The sequence below is a fragment of the Entelurus aequoreus genome, linkage group LG17, assembly GCF_033978785.1.
Source record: "Entelurus aequoreus isolate RoL-2023_Sb linkage group LG17, RoL_Eaeq_v1.1, whole genome shotgun sequence".
Lineage (NCBI taxonomy): Eukaryota > Metazoa > Chordata > Actinopteri > Syngnathiformes > Syngnathidae > Entelurus > Entelurus aequoreus.
Window position 1 is genome coordinate 28,048,365 of NC_084747.1, and position 21,761 is coordinate 28,070,125.

Genomic DNA, 21,761 nt, shown 5'->3' on the forward strand with positions numbered 1-21,761 from the left:
TCCAAAAATTCTTTAGGCACTAAGCTCTAAAAAGTATTTTTACAAAACTTTAAATTTGGGGCCCCCCCAGATCCGATATTGTTATCGGTTTGATATCGGCAACAAAAAAAAAAGTATTGGATGATATCGTCTTGCGTCTAAAATCTCGGATACAAGGAGTCCTGCAGCGGAAAAAGCTGGAGAGCCAGTTAACATCTAAACGTTGCTATTTTCTTTTATTTCAGTCAAGTCATTTACCAAAGGTAAACATGCTAGGTGATAGGCTACTAGGAGCTGGCAGCTACACAACAGCTAAGGACACGATAGCACACAAGCTAGACGTAGTAATATTTATTTTAACAATATTACACTCTAAAACAGCACATTTGCCAATATAAACAAGTATCAAGTCATTATAGCTGCATATTACTTACACATACAAAGTCTCCAAGGCAGAAGCATATCAAGAAGTATCCAGTAACAAACGTGTCCGCATCATTCAACTTACTGCGTCATGAGCTTATTGTAGAAAAAAACAATTACACTACTTCAACTTAAAGACAGCATATGTCCATTCCAGATATAGGTAATAAGTTAGCGTTTTTCATACCTACCAATGTTCTCTCTTTGACTAATTTCCCCTGATCAAACCTTTTACGCTATTCCAAATTACTAAATGATAAAAGTGTGTACCATGATTTGGGCTGATATCAAATAAGCACAAACGTTTAGTACAAATATGGTGAGGTTTGTTTAGGGTGAGGGCGCCGCGTGGGAATTAGGGATGTAGCGATAAACGCTTTTAATGATAACCGCGGTAAATTACCGTTTTGAATAAAAATGTCGGAAAAATCGAGATTGATAACTGAAATTGTATCAACTCAAAAACTGACTGGCGCAGGCGCGTTAGCTTAAAATGCTAACATGAAAACAAGAGACATTGAAGTATTTCCCCGTGACCTCAGTCTAAACGTATAACGATGCATTACTGTCTGAGTAACCAAGATATTCACTTGTGTAAAGTGATCGATAAATATTCGGAGTAATACCAGACCGAGTTGCTTTTACGGTGCGTTCAAGGACAGCTGAAAAGAGTAGGACACAAAGTAATAATAAATAATAATAATGGATTTTATTTGTTCCCCGCTTTTCATTTAAATAAGTCTTAAAGTGGTACAGTAAAAAGCAAAACATTTAAAACAATAAAAGCTTATCCATTAAAACCGATAAAGTACTAAAATACTATCGTAACATACACAAAACATGCAAAATAGTAGCTTTTCTAAAAGTGCGTGTATTTATTTTAGTTATTAAAAATACCTTGGACAAAACATTTTAGTGTACTTTTTGAGCACGTTCAACAATAGCACAATAATAAAGTTGATTTTGGTCACAATAACCGTGATATCAAATGTTCACATCCCTACTGTGAATGATAATAAAACATTAACAACATTAAAACCAACCATTGGCGCTACAAACTTAACACAAACATTTGGGACAAATTGGAGGGATTTGGACCAGGTTGGGTTGTTATTTTAATATTTGCATTGACGAGAGGGCCAGCTTCACATACAGTATGTTCAGCTGTATGTTCATTTACTGTAGAGCAGGGGCCTCCAAACTTTTTTTCACTTAGCGCCACACACTGAAAAACGTACACATGCGGCGGCTATTTTGATGTTTTTCATTTTCAAAATCAATTCAATATATTAGAGATGTCTGATAATGGCTTTTTTGCCGATATCCGATATTCCGATATTGTCCAACTCTTAATTACAGATTCCGATATCAACCGATACCGATATACACAGTTGTGGAATTAACACATTATGCCTATTTTTGTTGTGATGCCCCGCTGGATGCATTAAACAATGTAACAAGGTTTTCCAAAATAAGAGAACAACTTCAACTCCAGTTTTGGAAAAAAGTGTATTCCTTTAATAGAAAAAGTAATGGCTGGAGATGTCCGATAATGGCTTTTTTGCCGATATCCGATATTGTCCAACTCTTAATTACCGATTCCGATATCAACCAATACCGATATATACAGTCGTGGAATTAACACATTATTATGCCTAATTTTGTTGTGATGCATTAAACAATGTAACTTTACCATGAATTCATTAACATGGACCCCGACTTAAACAAGTTGAAAAACTTATTCGGGTGTTACCATTTTGTGGTCAATTGTACGGAATATTTCCTGTACTGTGCAATCTACTAATATAAGTTTCAATCAATCAATCAAAAACAAGGTTTTCCAAAATAAGAGAACAACTTAAACTCCAGTTATGGAAAAAAGTGCCAACATGACACTGCCATATTTATTATTGAAGTCACAAAGTGCATTATTTTTTTTTAACATGCCTCAAAACAGCAGCTTGGAATTTGGGACATGCTCTCCCTGAGATAATCCTGAAACCCACTACAACTATGGGAAATACTATACTTTGACTTTCACAAAGTGCATTATTTTTTATTTTTTTTAAAACATGCCTCAAAACAACAGCTACAAAAACAATGAAGGCACACAGCTTCAGTCCAGAGTATACTAGAGTAATAAAGTAAACAATAACATAGTCCTCCTTTAGTGCAAGACTGCCTGGTATACTTTATAACAGGAAATAATAAATTTGATGTTCAAACTCATAAACTTTATTTTATTTTTTTGCAAATAATAATTAACTTAGAATTTCATGGCTGCAACACGTGCCAAAGTAGTTGGGAAAGGGCGTGTTCACCACTGTGTTGTATGGCCTTTCCTTTTAACAACACTCAGTAAACGTTTGGGAACTGAGGAGACACAATTTTTAAGCTTCTCAGGTGGAATTCTTTCCCATTCTTGCTTGATGTACAGCTTAAGTTGTTCAACAGTCCGGGGGTCTCCGTTGTCGTATTTTAGGCTTCATAATGCGCCACACATTTTCAATGGGAGACAGGACTGGACTACAAGCAGGCCAGTCTAGTACCCGCACTCTTTTACTATGAAGCCACGTTGATGTAACACGTGGCTTGGCATTGTCTTGCTGAAATAAGCAGGGGCGTCCATGGTAACGTTGCTTGGATGGCAACATATGTTGCTCCAAAACCTGTATGTACCTTTCAGCATTAATGGTGCCTTCACAGATGTGTAAGTTACTCATGTCTTGGGCACTAATACACCCCCATACCATCACAGATGCTGGCTTTTCAACTTTGCGCCTATAACAATCCGGATGGTTCTTTTCCTCTTTGGTCCGGAGGACACGACATCCACAGTTTCCAAAAACAATTTGAAATGTGGACTCGTCAGACCACAGAACACTTTTCCACTTTGTATCAGTCCATCTTAGATGAGCTCAGGCCCAGCGAAGCCAACAGCGTTTGTGGGTGTTGTTGATAAACGGTTTTCGCCTTGCATAGGAGAGTTTTAACTTGCACTTACAGATGTAGCGACCAACTGTAGTTACTGACAGTGGGTTTCTGAAGTGTTCCTGAGCCAATGTGGTGATATCCTTTACACACTGATGTCGCTTGTTGATGCAGTACAGCCTGAGGGATCGAAGGTCACGGGCTTAGCTGCTTACGTGCAGTGATTTCTCCAGATTATCTGAACCCTTTGATGATATTACGGACCGTAGATGGTGAAATCCCTAAATTCCTTGCAATAGCTGGTTGAGAAAGTTTTTTTTTAAACTGTTCAACAATTTGCTCACACATTTGTTGACAAAGTGGTGACCCTCGCCCCATCCTTGTTTGTGAATGACTGAGCATTTCATGGAATCTACTTTTATACCCAATCATGGCACCCACCTGTTCCCAATTAGCCTGCACACCTGTGGGATGTTCCAAATAAGTGTTTGATGAGCATTCCTCAACTTTATCAGTATTTATTGCCACCTTTCCCAACTTCTTTGTCACGTGTTGCTGGCATCAAATTCTAAAGTTAATGATTATTTGCAAAAAAAAAAAAGTTTATCAGTTTGAACATCAAATATGTTGTCTTTGTAGCATATTCAACTGAATATGGGTTGAAAATGATTTGCAAATCATTGTATTCCGTTTATATTTACATCTAACACAATTTACCAACTCATATGGAAACGGGGTTTGCATATATATATATATATGTGTATATATATATGTATATATATGTATATATATATATATATATATATATATATATATATATATATATATATATATATATATATATATATATATATACATATATATATATATATATATATATATATATATATATATATATATATATATATATATTCCTCGCGCACCTATTGACTGAAAGAGCGCGCACTTTGTCGATGATGTCACGTTATTGATGGGAAAATCCGTAGCCGTATCCGCGAGCCGTAGTTTGGGGACCCCTGTTCTGTACAAACGCGCTGTTTATTGATCGTCAGGTTGGATGCCAAATTGATTACATTTCGTTTTCTTTGGACTTATTTATTTGTCCTTAGCAATACACTTGAATCTAATTTATTCTCACATACTGAAAAACTAAATAAATTGTCTTGGTCCGCTCTTTGCTCTTTGTACTGTAAAGACAAAAGGGACACGCGGTAGAAAATGGATGGATGGAGGGATGGACACAAAAAAAAAAGTAACCTTTTTTTTTTTTATTGAACAACAAACATACATTTATAATGCACACAAAAGTCAAGGCACTTTCAACATCAGCGAAACATGTCACGGAAAGAAAAAAAAAGCAAATACAGATATAGTATTAAATAATAATAAATAGTAATATGAACAAATATGAAAACAATAAAAAAGACAAAAAGATAAAAAAGGCTACCTAAATCACTTTAAATGTTTTTAACAAAGACATCAATTTAAGGGCATTTGTACTCCTAATCATCCTCCAAGATTTGATTGATAATAGTAAACCATTAAGCCAATTAGAAAATGTAGGCCTTACTTTCATAAATCGACATTTATGTCGAATATTTTTTCCCTGAAGCATAAAAAAACCCACAAAAAAAACCAATACTCTTTGCCCTCTTTAAATCGTTGAGACGTTCATCCAATCAGCTAACAGGGGGGCGGCGTTTTATTGCCCTGCCCGCGTTCCTATTGGCTGCTGCAGAGACAAGCACTCGCACGGACAAGGTAGGTTGCACGGTGTGGTTCATGAAGCGCCGCCGGAAGACATCGATGGTGGAGTATCGCATCCATTCAAGGGAAAGGTCTGACAGAGACCGATACTGCGGCTTAATGGAGAGCTGAGACCGAATATGAGATTCACGTCCTTAATGATGTACATATCGTCGGTCCTGGGATTCGTTTTCTATGTCTATATAACCGGATTTGCTCTTGCCGCACCTCGCATCAGCCTCTACGATGCGTCGCCTATTTCCACCGACACGCCTCGCCGTTTACCGGACAGCAGGTTCGCTTTGACGCCGCCGTCTGCCATTGTTCCCCCCGGCTCCGCGGCGACTCGCACCCCGCAGACCGCCACGCTCTCCCCCGCCACGAAAGCGATAGCCGACTCGGGTGCTTCCAGGTTAACCCCCCCTCAGAAAAGATCCGCAGACCCCCACGCATCATCGCTCTCTACCCCGGAGAAAATCCTCCAGACTATGACGTCCGTGGTCTCTCCGCGTTCGGCCAACGATGCGTGGTCTGCGGATAGGATGGACGCATCTGTTACATCCATGGAGAGCAGCCAAGGTGAGTGTCGTCGAACGAAATGCAAGTGAAAGTAAAACATTTATTCTTTTTTTTTTTTTTTTTTTTGGGGAGGATGTGGGTTAAAAAGGTGTAGAAAAAAACGGAGTGCGTGACATGGGGGTGATAAAACCCGCCTTTGACGCAGAGAGCGAGCAGATAAAGCACAACAATGGACCCTCCGGTTCATGCATGCTGCATGTCTTCAAATAATCCACTAAAGCAACAGAAGTAGGCCCCCTAATAAAGGGAGATTACGTGGAGTGTTTGTTGTTTGGTGGAACAACAAACATGATCATTGTGCGTCAGACCGAGCATGTTTGTTTTGACGCCAGTCGTGATGAATATTAAATATGTGGAGCAAGAACACCCAAACAAAATGGCCCGGCAGCCGAAGGCATGAATGGAGCGAGGATGACAGCGGCACCCCTCCTCTTACACATCCAACGGATGTGATGTGAGGATGGAGTCCCTGCAGTCACAACAGCTGCAGTCAATGCAGCATTCTAGCAACAATGCGGCCTGGCAAAGGTACATTCAGAATCAGAAATACTTTATTGATCCCCGAGGGGAAATTACAATTTTCAGCACAATCCCATTCAAGATCAGACAAACATTACAGGGAGACAGAACGGGATCGCTGACGGGTCTGCCAACTTCCGGCGCCCCTTACAAAAAAGGTGAGATGCAGGTAAACGGGGGGGTGGTTGTGTTGGGCCGGAAAAAAAAAATCGGTCTAAGCCTGGGCCCCTGGAGAGGGGGTCCAGACTGAGGCCAAGGGAAAAAACAACTCATAGCCATAGCACACATCACATTGTTTCCATGTATCCATTTAGTACAGTTTTTTCAAAGCGTGAGATACAGTCTGGTGTGCCGTGGGAGATTATGTAATTTCACCTAATTGGGTTAAAAATATTTTTTGCAAACCAGTAATTTATTATCCGCAAATGTGCCGTTGTTGAGTGTCTGTGCTGTGTAGAGCTCAGCAGAGTAACCGTGTAATACTCTTCCGTATCAGTAGGTGGCAGCAGGTAGCTAATTGCTTTGTAGATGGTTTGTCATGATCACAACATGCGGGAGGCAGTGTGCAGGTGAAAAGGTATCTTAACGCTTAAACCAAAAATAAACAACAGGCTATGCAGAACGAAAACTAAAACTGAACTGGCTGCAAAGTAAACAAAAACAGAATGCTGGACGACAGCAAAGACTTACAGCGTGTGGAGCAGACGGCGTGCACAAAGTACATTCGAACATGACATACCCATCAACAATGTCCCCACAAAGAAGGATGAAAACAACTGAAAAATTCTTGATTGCTAAAACAAAGTAGATGCGGGAAATATCGCTCAAAGGAAGAAATTAAACTCCTACAGGAAAATTCCCCAAAAAAGAGAAAAAGCCATCAAAATAGGAGGGCAAGACAAGAACTAAAACACTACACACAGGAAAACACCAAAAAACTCCAGATAAGTCACGGCGTGATGTGACAGGTCGTGACAGCACACCTACTTTGAGACAAGAGCTATATTGATGCATGCTTGGTTACTGGTCAACTGAGTTTTGTTTTTTAATGATTTCTGCTAGTGGTGTGACTCCGGATTTTTTCAATGAAAAAAATGTGCCTTGGCTCAAAAAAGGTTTAAAAACACTGCACTAAAGCAACAGAAGTAGGCCTCCTAATAAAGGGAGATTACGCGGAGTGTTTGTTGTTTGGTGGAACAACAAACATGATCATTGTGTGTCAGACAGAGCGTGTTTGTTTTGACGCCAGTCGTGATGAATATTAAATATGTGGAGCAAGAACACCCAAACAAAATGGCCCGGCAGCCGAAGGCATGAATGGAGCGAGGATGACAGCGGCACCCCTCCTCTTACACATCCAACGGATGTGATGTGAGGATGGAGTCCCTGCAGTCACAACAGCTGCAGTCAATGCAGCATTCTAGCAACAATGCGGCCTGGCAAAGGTACATTGTTTCCTTGTATCCATTTAGTACAGTGTTTTTCAAAGCGGCGCACAGTGTGCCGTGAGATCAATCAATGTTTATTTATACAGCCCTAAATCACAAGTGTCTGAAAGGGCTGCACAAGCCACAACGACATCCTCGGTTCAGAGCCCACATAAGGGCAAGGAAAAACTCACAACCCAGTGGGATGTCAATGTGAATGACTATGAGAAACCTTGGAGAGGACTGCAGATGTGGGTGGGTGGGTGACCCCCCCGACCCCTTTAGGGGAGACCGGATGCAATGGACGTTGAGTGGGTCTAACATAATATTGTGAAAGTCCAGTCCATAGTGGATCTAACATAATAGTGAGAGTCCAGTCCATAGTGGATCTAGAGCAGTGGTTCTTAACCTTGTTGGAGGTACCGAACCCCACCAGTTTCATATGCGCATTCACCGAACCCTTCTTTAGTGAAAAATAAAAAAATAAAACATTTTCAAATTCAAGGCAAAGTTATATGTTTTTTTACTGGTGCACAAAATTAACCGTGCATGAACATCACCTTGTTCAAAGAACAAAACCAACACAGTGCATGAACTCACAACAAATTACACACCGGCAACTCAGTGTGACTTCAGCTGTTGCCTTTGAGAGACCAGTTCAGATATGCGTGGCTTCACCTTGGCTTAAATGATAAATGATAAAATAAAATAATTTATTTATTTTCACAGCAAAGTCTGTTCCTTTTCTTTGTTTTCCACCCAGGCATACAATACTAGTACACAGCTCATGAAAAACAATATTTTTTGTTATTGTCATTGTAAGTGGGCCAAAACACTTATATTAGAAAATAATCTCATGGAAATGACAGCTGTCATTTCATTATAATAATAAAACATTTAATTTGTTATTTAGTCAGGTTTGGGACCGGTGTGCTCACATGTGCTCCACTGAATGCTCAAGGAGTTTTTGCGTTTGCTCACGCATATGGAAAATTAGAGGGAACATTGTTCGAGGGTATCCATAATACGCCGATAGAGAGAAGTTTTTATTTACACAATGAGTCGGGTGTGTCTTGACCTCCGCCGAACCCCTGAAGCCGACTCACCGAACCCCTAGGGTTCGATCGAACCCAGGTTAAGAACCACTGATCTAGAGAGATACAGGGGAGATACAGTCTGGTGTGCCGTGGGAGATTATGTAATTTCTGGGCAGGGATGGTTTCGCCCTATTATAGTGAGAAAAACAACTGTTTTATGCAAACAAACAATCCTAACTGTCAAAGCCAACGACAGTCGTTGAAGTGTAAATTCCCATCATTAGCATTGAGGCATTGTGTGGTGGTAGGATCGTTGTGGATCGACTACTACCAGTCCAAAATAGTCGGAATCCCTCACAGTAGCATTCCATTCAATTGTAAACAAATGGCACAATTTGGCATTCTGGTCAAATAAGGTGTTTCTAACTCCTGTTATTTGTTGGAGGCTAAATTGCAGAGTCTTTTAGGAATGGTTGAAAGGACAGCGTTGTATGTGGGAGACAGCTGGTGTCACAGACCACCTCCTCTGTTCAGGGATGGTTTTTCAACCTTGACATTACTCCTCTTTTGTACCATCCGTCCTCCCTGTCCAGAATCTGTACATTTTTGTTCTCAAAGGACCACTGTTTCTTCCTGAGGTGCAGGTAATCAGCTGAGGTGACAGACGCAAAATTATTGTCATTCCATATGTATCAGGTCTATCTGAGAAACACAGAATAATTTTTAACCAAAACAACATCTCAGTACTCTTCAAACCAGACAACACACTGAGACAGAGACTGGTGCATCCTAAAGACCGGACACCCCACACCCACAAAAACAATCTGGTGTATGATATCCAGTTTAATGATTATTGGGGAAACAAAACAACATGGCACAGCATAGACGGGCAAACTCTACAGGCCAAGACTCAGCTGTCTACCTGCACCTCAGGGAGAAAAAGCACTACTTTGACAAGAAAAAATGTACAGATTCTGACAGGGAGGACGGATGGTACGAAAGAGGAGTGAAGGAAGTCATCTATGTCAAGGTTGAAAAACCATTCCTGAACAGAGGAGGTGGTCTGAGACGCCACCTGTCTCCCACGTACAACACTGTCCTTTCAATCATTCCAATTTAGCCTCCAACAAATAACAGGAGTTAGAAACACCTTCTGTGACCAGAATGCCATTTGTGCCATTTGTTTACAACTGAATGGAATGCTTACATGGGGGATTGCCACTATTTTGGACTGGTAGTAGTCGATCCACAGCGATCGTTCTGCCACACAATACCTCAATGCTAACGAGGGGAATTTACACTTCAATGACTGTCGTTGGCTTTGACAGTTAGGATTGCACGTTTGCATCAAAACAGTTGTTTTTCTCGCTATGGTAGGGCGAAACCATCCTTGGCCCAGGCACACCCTACTGGTTTTTGGAGTATAGATATTTGGGGTTTTGCCAACTATGTGGGACTCGATCTGACCAATCTATGTCTAACACTAGATCTGACCAATCTAAGTCTAAGACTAGATCTGACCAATCTAAGTCTTTGAGCACAAACTGATGAAGCCCAATTGATTGAGATGGAAACTAAGTGTTTTAAAATAAAGGAGCAATTTCCCCCTCTGTCTTATTTTTCTTCTTCTTTCTATCCCCTTCTTGCACCGGTCCGGCTGCGCCAAACACTAAATATACCCAAACATTTGATAAAGTTAAATACAAATAAGGCAAAAAGAGAAGTATCCAACACTTCTCTTTTCTAAAGTAAATCTCTACAGCAGATATCACATCTACATCAACAACATCATATGCCTTAGAGCAGGGATGTCCAAAGTGCGGCCCGGGGGGCATTTGCGGCCCGCAGGTCATTTTTTAATGGCCCCACGGCCCATTTTAAAATACGATTAAATAAAATTAAAAACATAAAAAGTGGTATGAAAGACCAAACAGGTGAAATGTAACAAGAAAACGTTGCAATGTTTACTCTAATAACACAAAGCTGCCATGCAGGCTGTTTCTTTCTTTAAAAAATAATAATGATGTTATGAATTATTGACCTATCCAAGGCTCCAATTACGTCACATTAAATATTGCACTTTGAGATATTTTTTTGGGAAAATGTTGCATATTTTGTGTTTGCCATATAAAAAATTTAGCTTTTTTTTTTTATTTTTAAAGAAGGGCCTAAAACGAACAAAAAACATAAACAACAATACAACGTATAATTGACGGATAGATCTGAAGTTGATCTCGAGATTATTGTGTTAAAAGTAAACAGTAAAAAAAATGTATAATTTATTTTTTAACACTTTAATGAGTAGGACCCTTTTGGTTCCCCAATAATTTTTGTGTGATTTGTTTTTAAGTGTCATTGCTCAAAAAATAATAATGAATTAAAATCAATGGTGTTATGAGTTATTGACCTTTTTAAGGCTCCAATTATTATATAATCGGAAATATTCCTCTTAAAAATTTTATTGGGTGAAAATATTGCATATTTTGTGTTTTTTTCCATAAAAAAACAGGGTTTTCTTCGACAAAAAGAGCATACAACTTAAATCTTTAAAAACGTTATATTGACAGATAGACCTAATGTTGATCTAGAGATAATAATACTGAATAATGACACATTTTAAATATTTTTTGGACCAAAACCCTTTGGGGTCCCCGGGATCAAGCCTGAGTGGAGGCCTTAATGTATATTTTTTATACATATATTGTATTGGTTTTTAAAATAAAGAAATATCAAAAGGGCCCCCGCTTGCTTTGATTCTTCACAAAAATCTACAAAACCCAAAACCAGTGAAGTTGGTAACTCGTAAATAAAAACAGAATACAATGATTTGCAAACCCTTTTCAACTTATATTTAATTGAATAGACTACAAAGACAAGATCTTTAATGTTCCAACTGAAAACCTTAATTTTTTTTTGCAAATAATCATTAACTTAGAATTTAATGGCAGCAACACCTTGCAAAAAAGTTGGCACAGGGGCATTTTAACCACTGTGTTACATGGCCTTTCCTTTTAACAACACTCAATAAACGTTTGGGAACTGAAGAGACCAATTTTTGAAGCTTTTCAGGTGGAATACTTTCCCATTCTTGCGTGATGTACAGCTTAAGTTGTTCAACAGTCCGGGGCCTCCGTTGTGGTATTTTAGGCGCCACACATTTTCAATGGGAGACAGGTCTGGACTACAGGCAGGCCAGTCTAGTACCCGCACTCTTTTACTATGACGCCACACTGTTGTAACACATGGCTTGGCATTGTTTTGTTGAAATAAGCAGGGGCGTCCATGATAACGTTGCTTGGATGGCAACATATGTTGCTCCAAAACCTGTATGTACCTTTCAGCAGTAATAATGCCGTCACAGATGTGTAAGTTACCCATGCCATGGGCACTAATACACCCCCATACCATCACAAATGCTGGCTTTTGAAATTTGCACCTATAACAATCCGGATGGTTCTTTTCCTCTTTGTTCTGGAGGAGACGACGTCTACAGTTTCCAAAAACAATTTTAACTGTGGACTCGTCAGATCACAGAACACTTTTCCACTTTGCATCAGTCCATCTTAGATGAGCTCGGGCCCAGCGAAGCCGGCGGAATTTCTGAGTGTTGTTGATAAATTGCTTTGGCTTTGCATAGTAGAGTTTTAACTTGCACTTACAGATGTAGCGACAAACTGTAGTTACAGACAGTGGTTTTCTGAAGTGTTCCTGAGCACATGTGGTGATATCCTTTACACACTGATGTTGGTTTTTGATGCCGTACCGCCTGAGGGATTGAAGGTCACGGGCATTCAATGTTGGTTTTCAAACTTGCCGCTTACGTGCAGTGATTTCTCCAGATTCTCTAAACCTTTTGATGATATTATGGACCATAGATGGTGAAATCCCTAAATTCCTTGCAATAGCTGGTTGAGAAATGTTCTTCTTAAACTGTTCAAAGTGGTGACACTCGCCCCATCCTTGTTTGTGAATGACTGAGCATTTTATGGAAGCTGCTTTTATACCCAATCATGGCACCCACCTGTTCCCAATTAGCCTGTTCACCTGTGGGATGTTCCAAATAAGTGTTTGATGAGCATTCCTCAACTTTGTCAGTCTTTTTTGCCACTTGTGCCAGCTTTTTTGAAACATGTTGCAGGCATCAAACTCCAAATGAGCTAATATTTGCAAAAAATAACAAAGTTTACCAGTTTGTACGTTAAGTATCTTGTCTTTGCAGTCTATTCAATTTAATATAGGTTGAAAAAGATTTGCAAATCATTGTATTCTGTTTTTATTTACCATTTACACAACGTGCCAACTTCACTGGTTTTGGGTTTTGTATATACACACATGAAATGAATGCCAATGTCGCTTATCGTTTATTTATAAAGCATATATTTCATTGGGATCGGTGTTTTATGCTGCTGATTTTGATGCCGATCATCCATGAGTGAGATAAATAAATGATAAATGGGTTATACTTGTATAGCGCTTTTCTAGCTTCAAGGTATATAAAGCGCTTTGACAGTATTTCCACAATCACCCATTCACACACACATTCACACACTGATGGCGGGAGCTGCCATGCAAGGCGCTAACCAGCAGCCATCAGGAGCAAGGGTGAAGTGTCTTGCCCAAGGACACAACGGACGTGACTAGGATGGTAGAAGGTGGGGATTGAACCCCAGTAACCAACAACCCTCCGATTGCTGGCACAGCCACTCTACCAACTTCGCCACGCCGCCCCTCTGTTGATACCGATTCCGATCACGTAAGACTTGGCGATATGGCTGAAAACTGTATCACAATAGTGTTTTGTACCGGTCAATATCGATAATTATTGATATTTTTCATGACCTATCAAAAAAAGGTTCAGGAGAAAATTATAATAAATGTAAACATTTTTATATGAAATTTAACCTTCCTCTGATTATAATCTCTTCAGTTATGAAGGCAGAAAGGAGAGGAAAGGTCAACACATGCATGGAAAACAAACAATGTGAACAAAATTGTAAAATCAAATTGAACACTCAACGGTAATCTCTTAAAAGGAAGGTGCAAAAATAAGGAATATGTAATAAATGATTAATAAAGTGTAACAAAATAGTGCAAATTGTAAATATGTAAACATAGAGAAACCTGAGAAGTACTATTTTCTGTAGGTTGAGTGCCAGGAAGTTACACCTGTGCTCTAAAGGGTGAGCGCGGCGAAGGTGGTGGGGTATTACCGGTGGGGACGAGCACCTTGCATCATTTACAGACCACAATGGTCTGACTACGGTCCCTTTGAAAAAATCCCAAAAGTGCCATACTGTCCAGGGGACTTTTCCACTTTTCATCACAATTTCTTCATTTTTACTTCCTCTTCTCACTCCATACGAAGAATCAATCGCGAGACAATAAGATGGCGCAGCCAAACTTGATAGTTGATACTGTCACCTGATTGGTTGTTAGCGTGTCACTCCCACTGATCAGTGATCACTTCCTGCGTTGCTCGGTTATCAGAGAGCAAGTGCCTTTGTTCACGCAACCAACCTTGCTTCGCAACTCCCACTTTTCTCCAACAAAGAAAAATATATTTTTTAACATTTATATAGAACACATTTTTTTATTGATATCAATTACGTGTGTATCGTGATATATATTGATATCGTTTAATCGCCTATCCCTAGTGTATGGACATGCAAGTCAGCTGGGAGATCAAACTATTTTCCTTAAAATACCCATTGAGGCTGAAAAGTGTGTTTAGTCCTATCACTTGGTTAATCGAACAAACTAATGCATACAAGGTTTGCCCTAAACTGGTCACAATGACATCATTGAGTGATTTGCATAATTGGCTATGGTGATATGATTTTAAAACAAATCAGCTTTTTAATTAGTATTAACATATATATTTTTGCCATATTTTCAATGTACTTTGTTGAGATTTTGTCAAGTTTTTACAGACTTAATGACTTTTTCAAAATTAAAAACAACTAGCAACAAATGTAGCATCTTCTTCTGGTGTTATTATAGAATGTACTCGTGTTTAAAGACTCTACCTCTGTCCCTCAAGTTCTCTGACTAAAGAGGCTTGCTTGGCGCTGTTGCTCTAGTTGGACTTTCTCTTCTTAAAAGCCGCCACTGTACTCTTAAAATTTGCACATTTTGTAAATGCCTATCCGCGGGTATATCTACAGTATATATAAATTATCGGGTCCACATCACAGACATGCTGACAACGCTCCAGACAATGACAATGGCGTGTGCGTTTTGTTTACATCCGGTTTCGGTAGCGCGGTTGATCAACGTTTTTTTTCGGTGGTCAAGTTTTCAGTACATCAAATGTCAATAGTGCGCAAATAATAGGCTATATATATATATATATATATATATATATATATATATATATATATATATATATATATATATATATATATATATATATATATATACTTATACTTATACTTATACTGTAACAACCTGCTGGTGGTAATGCTTTATGTTTGTGTGGTTTGGATTTAATGTCAGTTTTTCCCATGTTTACAAAGACACCGTCCATGCCTGAAAGGTGATTGGCGGATAATGAGGAAGCATTGTTGTTTGACGGGATAAACGCGGACTCAGGTAGACTAAAGTGTTTTCATGGGAGGTAAAACCTGTTGGAATTGTGCCGTTTGGTATCATAATATTGGTAACAAAAGTTAAAAATAGCATCAAACTTTGTGTGATTTCTTCTGGGGGCTGCAATATATTATATTATACCCTGGGATAGATTACTCTATTACTAAAATAAACTATAGCTGACTCCCTTTAAGTTAGGGGTGGGTAGCACTGCAAATATTGGTATTGATCACGATTTTAACCACAAGAAAACATAGGACAGAGATTTTGTGTTATCTACTCATTAAGTTATGTGATTCTTTTATGACACCGTGAGTCAGACTGTTATGTTAGGTCATGACTTCCTGTTCTTCCCAAACAAGCCCTGTATGAATTTCCTTATTGTTACTGCTGGCTTAAATACGGAACAACATCCCAATTGATGTGCATGTGGAAACCCCCAGGGGAACTCACCAATAACACAACCGTATAATAACATGGATAGGTAAAATCACTGAAAAAGCAGACTATGTGGAGGCCAGTTTGATATTTTTAAATTTCAAAACCATTACAATATATTGTTTTTTTTAACCTTCAGGGCTCCCCTCAAGTCCCGGGGACCCGGATGGGTCACAGTCATACAAATGTTAAAAAAAAGTCATATATTATTTATTTGGAATTTTGTATTCAACACTTAAAACTTTTAGATCAACTTCAGGTCTATCTGTGAATATAAAGTAAAAAAAAAAGAAGTAAAATAATTGTATGTTTTACGTGTTTTATGTTTTATACCTGAAAATGTTCTTAGTGGAATATTTTATGTGAAGTAATTGAAGACTGAAATAGTTCAAAAATTCATTACAAAATTGATGATAATTCTTTATTATTTTTGAGCAATCAAAGTTAAAAAAAAAATCCCACTAAAAATAATTGGGGGCCGCATTGGGCTAAAAAAATTTGGCCGGGGGTCAAAAGCTGACTGTATGTAAAGTAACTACATATATAGGCTATACATATATTTGTGTACATATTGTGGGATAAATGCAAGTTTATCCTATCCAAATGGATATATAGTTAATAATTAATATACTTGGATATTAAGAGTATGTGAAAATTTCGGAAACATCAATCAGCTAAAATGCACCAAACATGGATACGTGTGTAAAGAGTGTTTTGCATTTTTCTCATCATGCATTATAGTGTATTTAAATGGGTGTAAATTTGAATTATGAATGGTGCATGGACATTATTTTTATAACATCTACAAAGCTCAGCGAGGAGGTTGTGTTATGTGTGTTTACTTTTTGTGTTGGTTGCATCTTGCATTGCCATGAGTAGGGAAGGAGGTTGAAAGGATTGGGTCATATAAGTGAATGCTGTGCTGTGTTTGCTTCAACGCACAATCCGTGGTCATTGTGACGTACTGGCGTTGGTCACATTATGGCGGAAAATTTTACAGCAATCAGATTGTCAGATATATAACATTGATTTGGAAACACTTTGCCGGCTAGATTCCTTGTTAAACTTGTGACGTATTGCGGGCCAAACTGAAGACGCCGGCGGCCCGCACTTGCCCCGCGGGCCGTGGTTTGGACGCCACCGCTCTAGATCAACTTCAGATCTATTCGTGAATTATACATTTTCTAAGAAAACTTATTTTTTTATATGGCAAACACAACAAAATGCAACATTTTTCCCCAGAAAAATTTCAATGTGGAATTTTTAATGTGACGTAACCTGAGCCTTGAATATGTCAATAATTTATAACAGCATTGATTTTAATGTATTACTATTCGCACAGTCACTGTACAAACATACATATTTGGAACATCCCACAGGTAAACAGGCTGATTGGGAACAGGTGGGTGCCATGATTGGGTATAAAAGCAGCTTTCATGAAATGCTCACATTTCACAAACAAGGATGATGCGAGGGTCACCACTTTGTGAACAAATGCGTGAGCAAATTGTCCCAACAGTTTAAGAAGAACAATTCTCAACCAGCTATTGCAAGGAATTTAGGGATTTCACCATCTACCGTCCATAATATCATCAAAAGGTTCAGAGAATCTGGAGAAATCACTGCACGTAAGCGATGATGTTACAGACCTTTGATCCCTCAGGCGCTACTGCATCAAAAAGCGACATCAGTAAAGGATATCACCACATGGGCTCAGGAACACTTTAGAAAACCACTGTCAGTAACTACAGTTGGTTGCTACATCTGTAAGTGCAAGTTAAAACTCTACTATGCAAAGCCAAAGCCATTTATCAACAACACCCAGAAAAGCCGCCGGCTTCGCTGGGCCTGAGCTCATCTAAGATGGACTGATGCAAAGTGGAAAAGTGTTCTGTGGTGTGACGAGTCCACATTTCAAATTGTTTTTGGAAACTGCGGACGTCGTGTTCTCCGGAACAAAGAGGAATAGAACCATCCGGATTGTTATAGGCGGAAAGTTGAAAAGCCAGCATCTGTGATGGTGTGGGGGTGTATTACACACCACAACTTACACATCTGTGAAGGCACCATTAATGTTGAAAGATATACACAGGATTTGGAGCAACATATGTTGCCATCCAAGCAACTTTATCATGGATGCCCCTGCTTATTTCAGCAAGACAATGCCAAGCCATGTGTTACAACAGCGTGGCTTCATAGTAAAAGAGTGCGGGTACTAGACTGGCCTGCCTTTAGTCCAGACCTGTCTCCCATTGTAAATGTGTGGAGCATTATGAAGCCTAAAATACCACAATGGAGACCCCGGACTGTTGAACAACTTAAGCTGTACATCAAGCAAGAATGGGAAAGAATTCCACCTGAAAAGCTTCAAAAATTGGTCTCCTCAGTTCCCAAACGTTTACTGAGTGTTGTTAAAAGGAAAGGCCATGTAACACAGTAGTAAAAATGCCCCTGTGCCAACTTTTTTGCAATGTGTTGCTGCCATTCAATTCTAAGTTAATGATTATTTGCAAAACAAATTAAGTTTCTCAGTTGAAACATTAAGTATCTTGTCTTTGCAGTCTATTCAATTGAATATAAGTTGAAAAGGATTTGCAAATCATTGTATTCCGTTTTTATTTACGAATTACACAACGTGCCAACTTCACTGGTTTTGGGTTATGTACTTATATTTATATACCTTACTTAAAGCTTCTGGTATTATTATATTATAACTGGACCTCGGTTCAGAAGGATATACTTTGGGTTTGAGACACCTGCGTTACGCGATAGCATTGTTCCTTTGTCAAGTCACTAGTGATAATATCAGGCGTCATTCTTAAAAAGGGGCCTTAGAGCAACTTCAGCACTTTCAAGCCACTGAAAAGCTTTTAGTTTTTAGTTGTTTTTTTTTTATATAAAAAGTGACAAAGTGGTTCTAAACCTTGGTTATTGACGTAGTTTCTCTTTGTAATGCTAAAGGGAGGCCACCAAGCACCGAACGAGGCTCGGGTGGAATTTTTGAGACTTGTTCTGAATAGCCTGCCCCCGTTTGAATAACAGTCATGCTGTCACAACACGTTGAAGCAGTCAACAGATAAAGTAGATAGGAGAGACGTGAGCCCAGCCCCTGTGCTTTTTCCACCGCACACACACAGGCCCAGTCCAGTGTGTAAAATAACACACCTCACAAAAACAGTCAATGCATGAAGTTGCATCGGTATATTTGAGTATTTTTTTACCTAAACGTGAGTTACTATGAATGTTCGAATAACCGTTTGAAAGTGTATCGCTGTTTAAAATGAGGTGTTTTTCCACACAAGTCCAATTGTTTTAAGCGTGATCGTAGCTGACAGTTTCTCCGTGCTTGATACGGCAGCAAAGAGCCCGCCAGTATCGAGTCCACGGGCTTGCATAACCGCCTGCCTCGGTTACATAAAAGACCAAACAACAGTGCTGAGGAAAAAAGCGTCTCAATGCGATGGATTTTCACATTCAGTGCTTTTTGTCATTTCCGTTGTGGGGAAGAAAAAAAAGCCTGTGTTAAAATACAATGTCGAGCAAGCACAAGTTCCAGATAAAGAGAGTGAGGCCTGTGGTTAATACTCGCCACACCTAACCTGAGATCAGATAAATAATAGATACGTACTGAGTGCTTGTCGGGTCACATGCAGTATGTGTCATATTATCCTATTTTTTTATAGCACTGTTGGTTTCAATCGATTTATTTAGACCGGGGGTGGCAACACTTTTTGCATCCAAGGGCCAAAGAAAAAACGTGCCAAAGATATACACACATGACACCAGCATTTAATATTTAAAAAAAACAATCACCCTGTTTTCTGAGCGCGCCGGTTTTATAAGCCACACCCACTACAGTGTTTCCCGTAAACTGCCAAGATACCTGTGGTGGTGGGGGCGTGGCTATGGGCGTGGTCACCATGACATCATCGAGTAATTTGCATAATTTACTACAATGATTTGATTTTCTCTAAAAAGGCTCAAAAAATGTATACTTACTAATTAATAATAACAGTTTTGTTTTAAACGTCCATCCATCCATCCATTTTACAATACAATTACAACACTTTATGTACATATTTATATACAGATTTGAACAATAAGTTATTCACTGAAATATATTTATTAATTGTGGTTCTTACAAAAAAATGTATCTTATAAAATATAAAAGCTGAAATGTCTCAAAGCTCTGCCCCTTTAATTAGTGCATACTAAATAATTTAACTTTAGCCTACTACTACAACCATATTATTTACCAGCAACATAAAGTGAAACAGAGGCAGAGGTGTCCTGCCACAGCCAGTAACAAATCAACAGAAAACAATAGTGGTGGTAGATAGACACAGAGCTTCATCAAACATCTGATCCACTGAACAAAGAGCTCCAAAAATCTTGAACTGTAGACTGCCATCAGTTTTACTCCCTACACTTAACCATGTGTTTCCTACTGCCTGCAGACTTTGCACCCTTTGTTATATACACATGTTGTGTTTCTAATATAAATACATTTAATAAAGTCAAATACAAATAAGACAACAAGAGAAGTATCCTACACTTCTCTTTTGTAAAGTAAATCTGAACAGCCGATATGGGCATCTACATCAACTATATAATTTGCCTGAAAAGCTGGAGAGGACAAAAAAAAAAAAAAATTTTTTTTTAAATTTTTTTAAATTTGTGGCGGATGTATTTCTTTCGTGGCGGGCCGCCACAAATAAATGAATGTGTGGGAAACCCTGCATGTTACAAAAGCTCCTTTTTAAAACAATTTTTTTAAATATATATTTTTTTAATTTAATTGTTTTATTTGTGGCGGACGTAATTCTTTCGTGGCGGGCCGCCACAAATAAATGAATGTGTGGGAAACCCTGCACTACATTTTAGAAAGAAAAAATAAAGATTTTCCTTATAATACTAATAATACTATGATCAATGTTGATTAAAAACTAAATGTGAGATATAAATAATAATGGAAGTATAATTGTTTGTATATAGTATATAATTGGTGCAAAGGTTTAACACGTGTACAAGGATATTTCACATGCCTTTACTGTGTATATCATTTAACTGTGTTTATGTTGTGTATAATGTGTATTTATAATATGTTGTACAAAGGACATTTCATAATTTTCGGAAGTTCATCTTGTACTTGACATTGTTTATAGGGTTAGGCGCAATAAGTGTTCAACTTCAGCCTAAACCCTTTCGGTCTGCAACATTTTCATTTTCAGTCTATGAATGTACAACTGTTTGTTTATTTTGTTGACCATTGACCGAAGAATAATAATAAACTAAACTAATATATTAGCCGCGCCGGACTATAAGCCGCAGATTTATACGTTATGAGATTAGTTATTTACACAGAAATATATTGTACATGTTTATTTGCATACCTTAATTGTTTCCAAAGGGTGTGTGTAACACGGCAGTAAAACGGCTGATCCAACAAAACAGAAGTCATCGTCATGGACCCACTGGCTCTCCAATCAGCTAAACAGACTCAATAACTCCACTGTGACGTTTTGGTTAGGTTATGAAACTGAAGCAATAAAAAAAAAAAAAACAAGCCGTTGTAAGTTAGTAATACTAACACGGACACTCGGAAACGTGTTAGGATATTAGCTAATGCTAAGTGAAGTGAATTATATTTTATATATAGCACTTTCTCTAGTGACTCGAAGCGCTTTTACATAGTGAAACCCAATATCTAAGTTACATTTAAACCAGTGTGGGTGGCACTGGGAGCAGGTGGGTAAAGTGTCTTGCCCAAGGACACAACAGCAGTGACTAGGATGGCGGAAGCGGGGATCGAACCTGGAACCCTAAAGTTGCTGGCACGGCCACTCTACCAACCGAGCTAAATCGCCCCGTTAGAGATGTCCGATAATGGCTTTTTTGCAGATATCCGATATTCCGATATTGTCCAACTCTTAATTACCGATTCCGATATCAACCGATACCGATATATGGTATAAATACAGTTGTGGAATTAACACATTATTATGCCTAATTTTGTTGTGATGCCCCGCTGGATGCATTAAACAATGTAACTTTACCATGAATTGATTAACATGGACCACGACTTAAACAAGTT

The 21,761-nt window shown here is 38.7% G+C and overlaps 1 protein-coding gene across 1 annotated transcript in view; it reads left to right on the plus strand.

Moving 5' to 3' along the window:
• Nucleotides 1-5,113: 5,113 nt before the first annotated feature.
• The window catches only part of si:ch211-158d24.2 (multiple epidermal growth factor-like domains protein 9), a 109,950-nt gene continuing 93,302 nt past the window's right edge, over nucleotides 5,114-21,761 (plus strand). Inside the window, exon 1 of the mRNA XM_062025436.1 lies at nucleotides 5,114-5,658. Within this exon, the coding sequence (XP_061881420.1) occupies nucleotides 5,220-5,658 (439 nt within the window). The 5' untranslated portion in view covers nucleotides 5,114-5,219. The remainder of the gene's footprint in view (nucleotides 5,659-21,761) is intronic.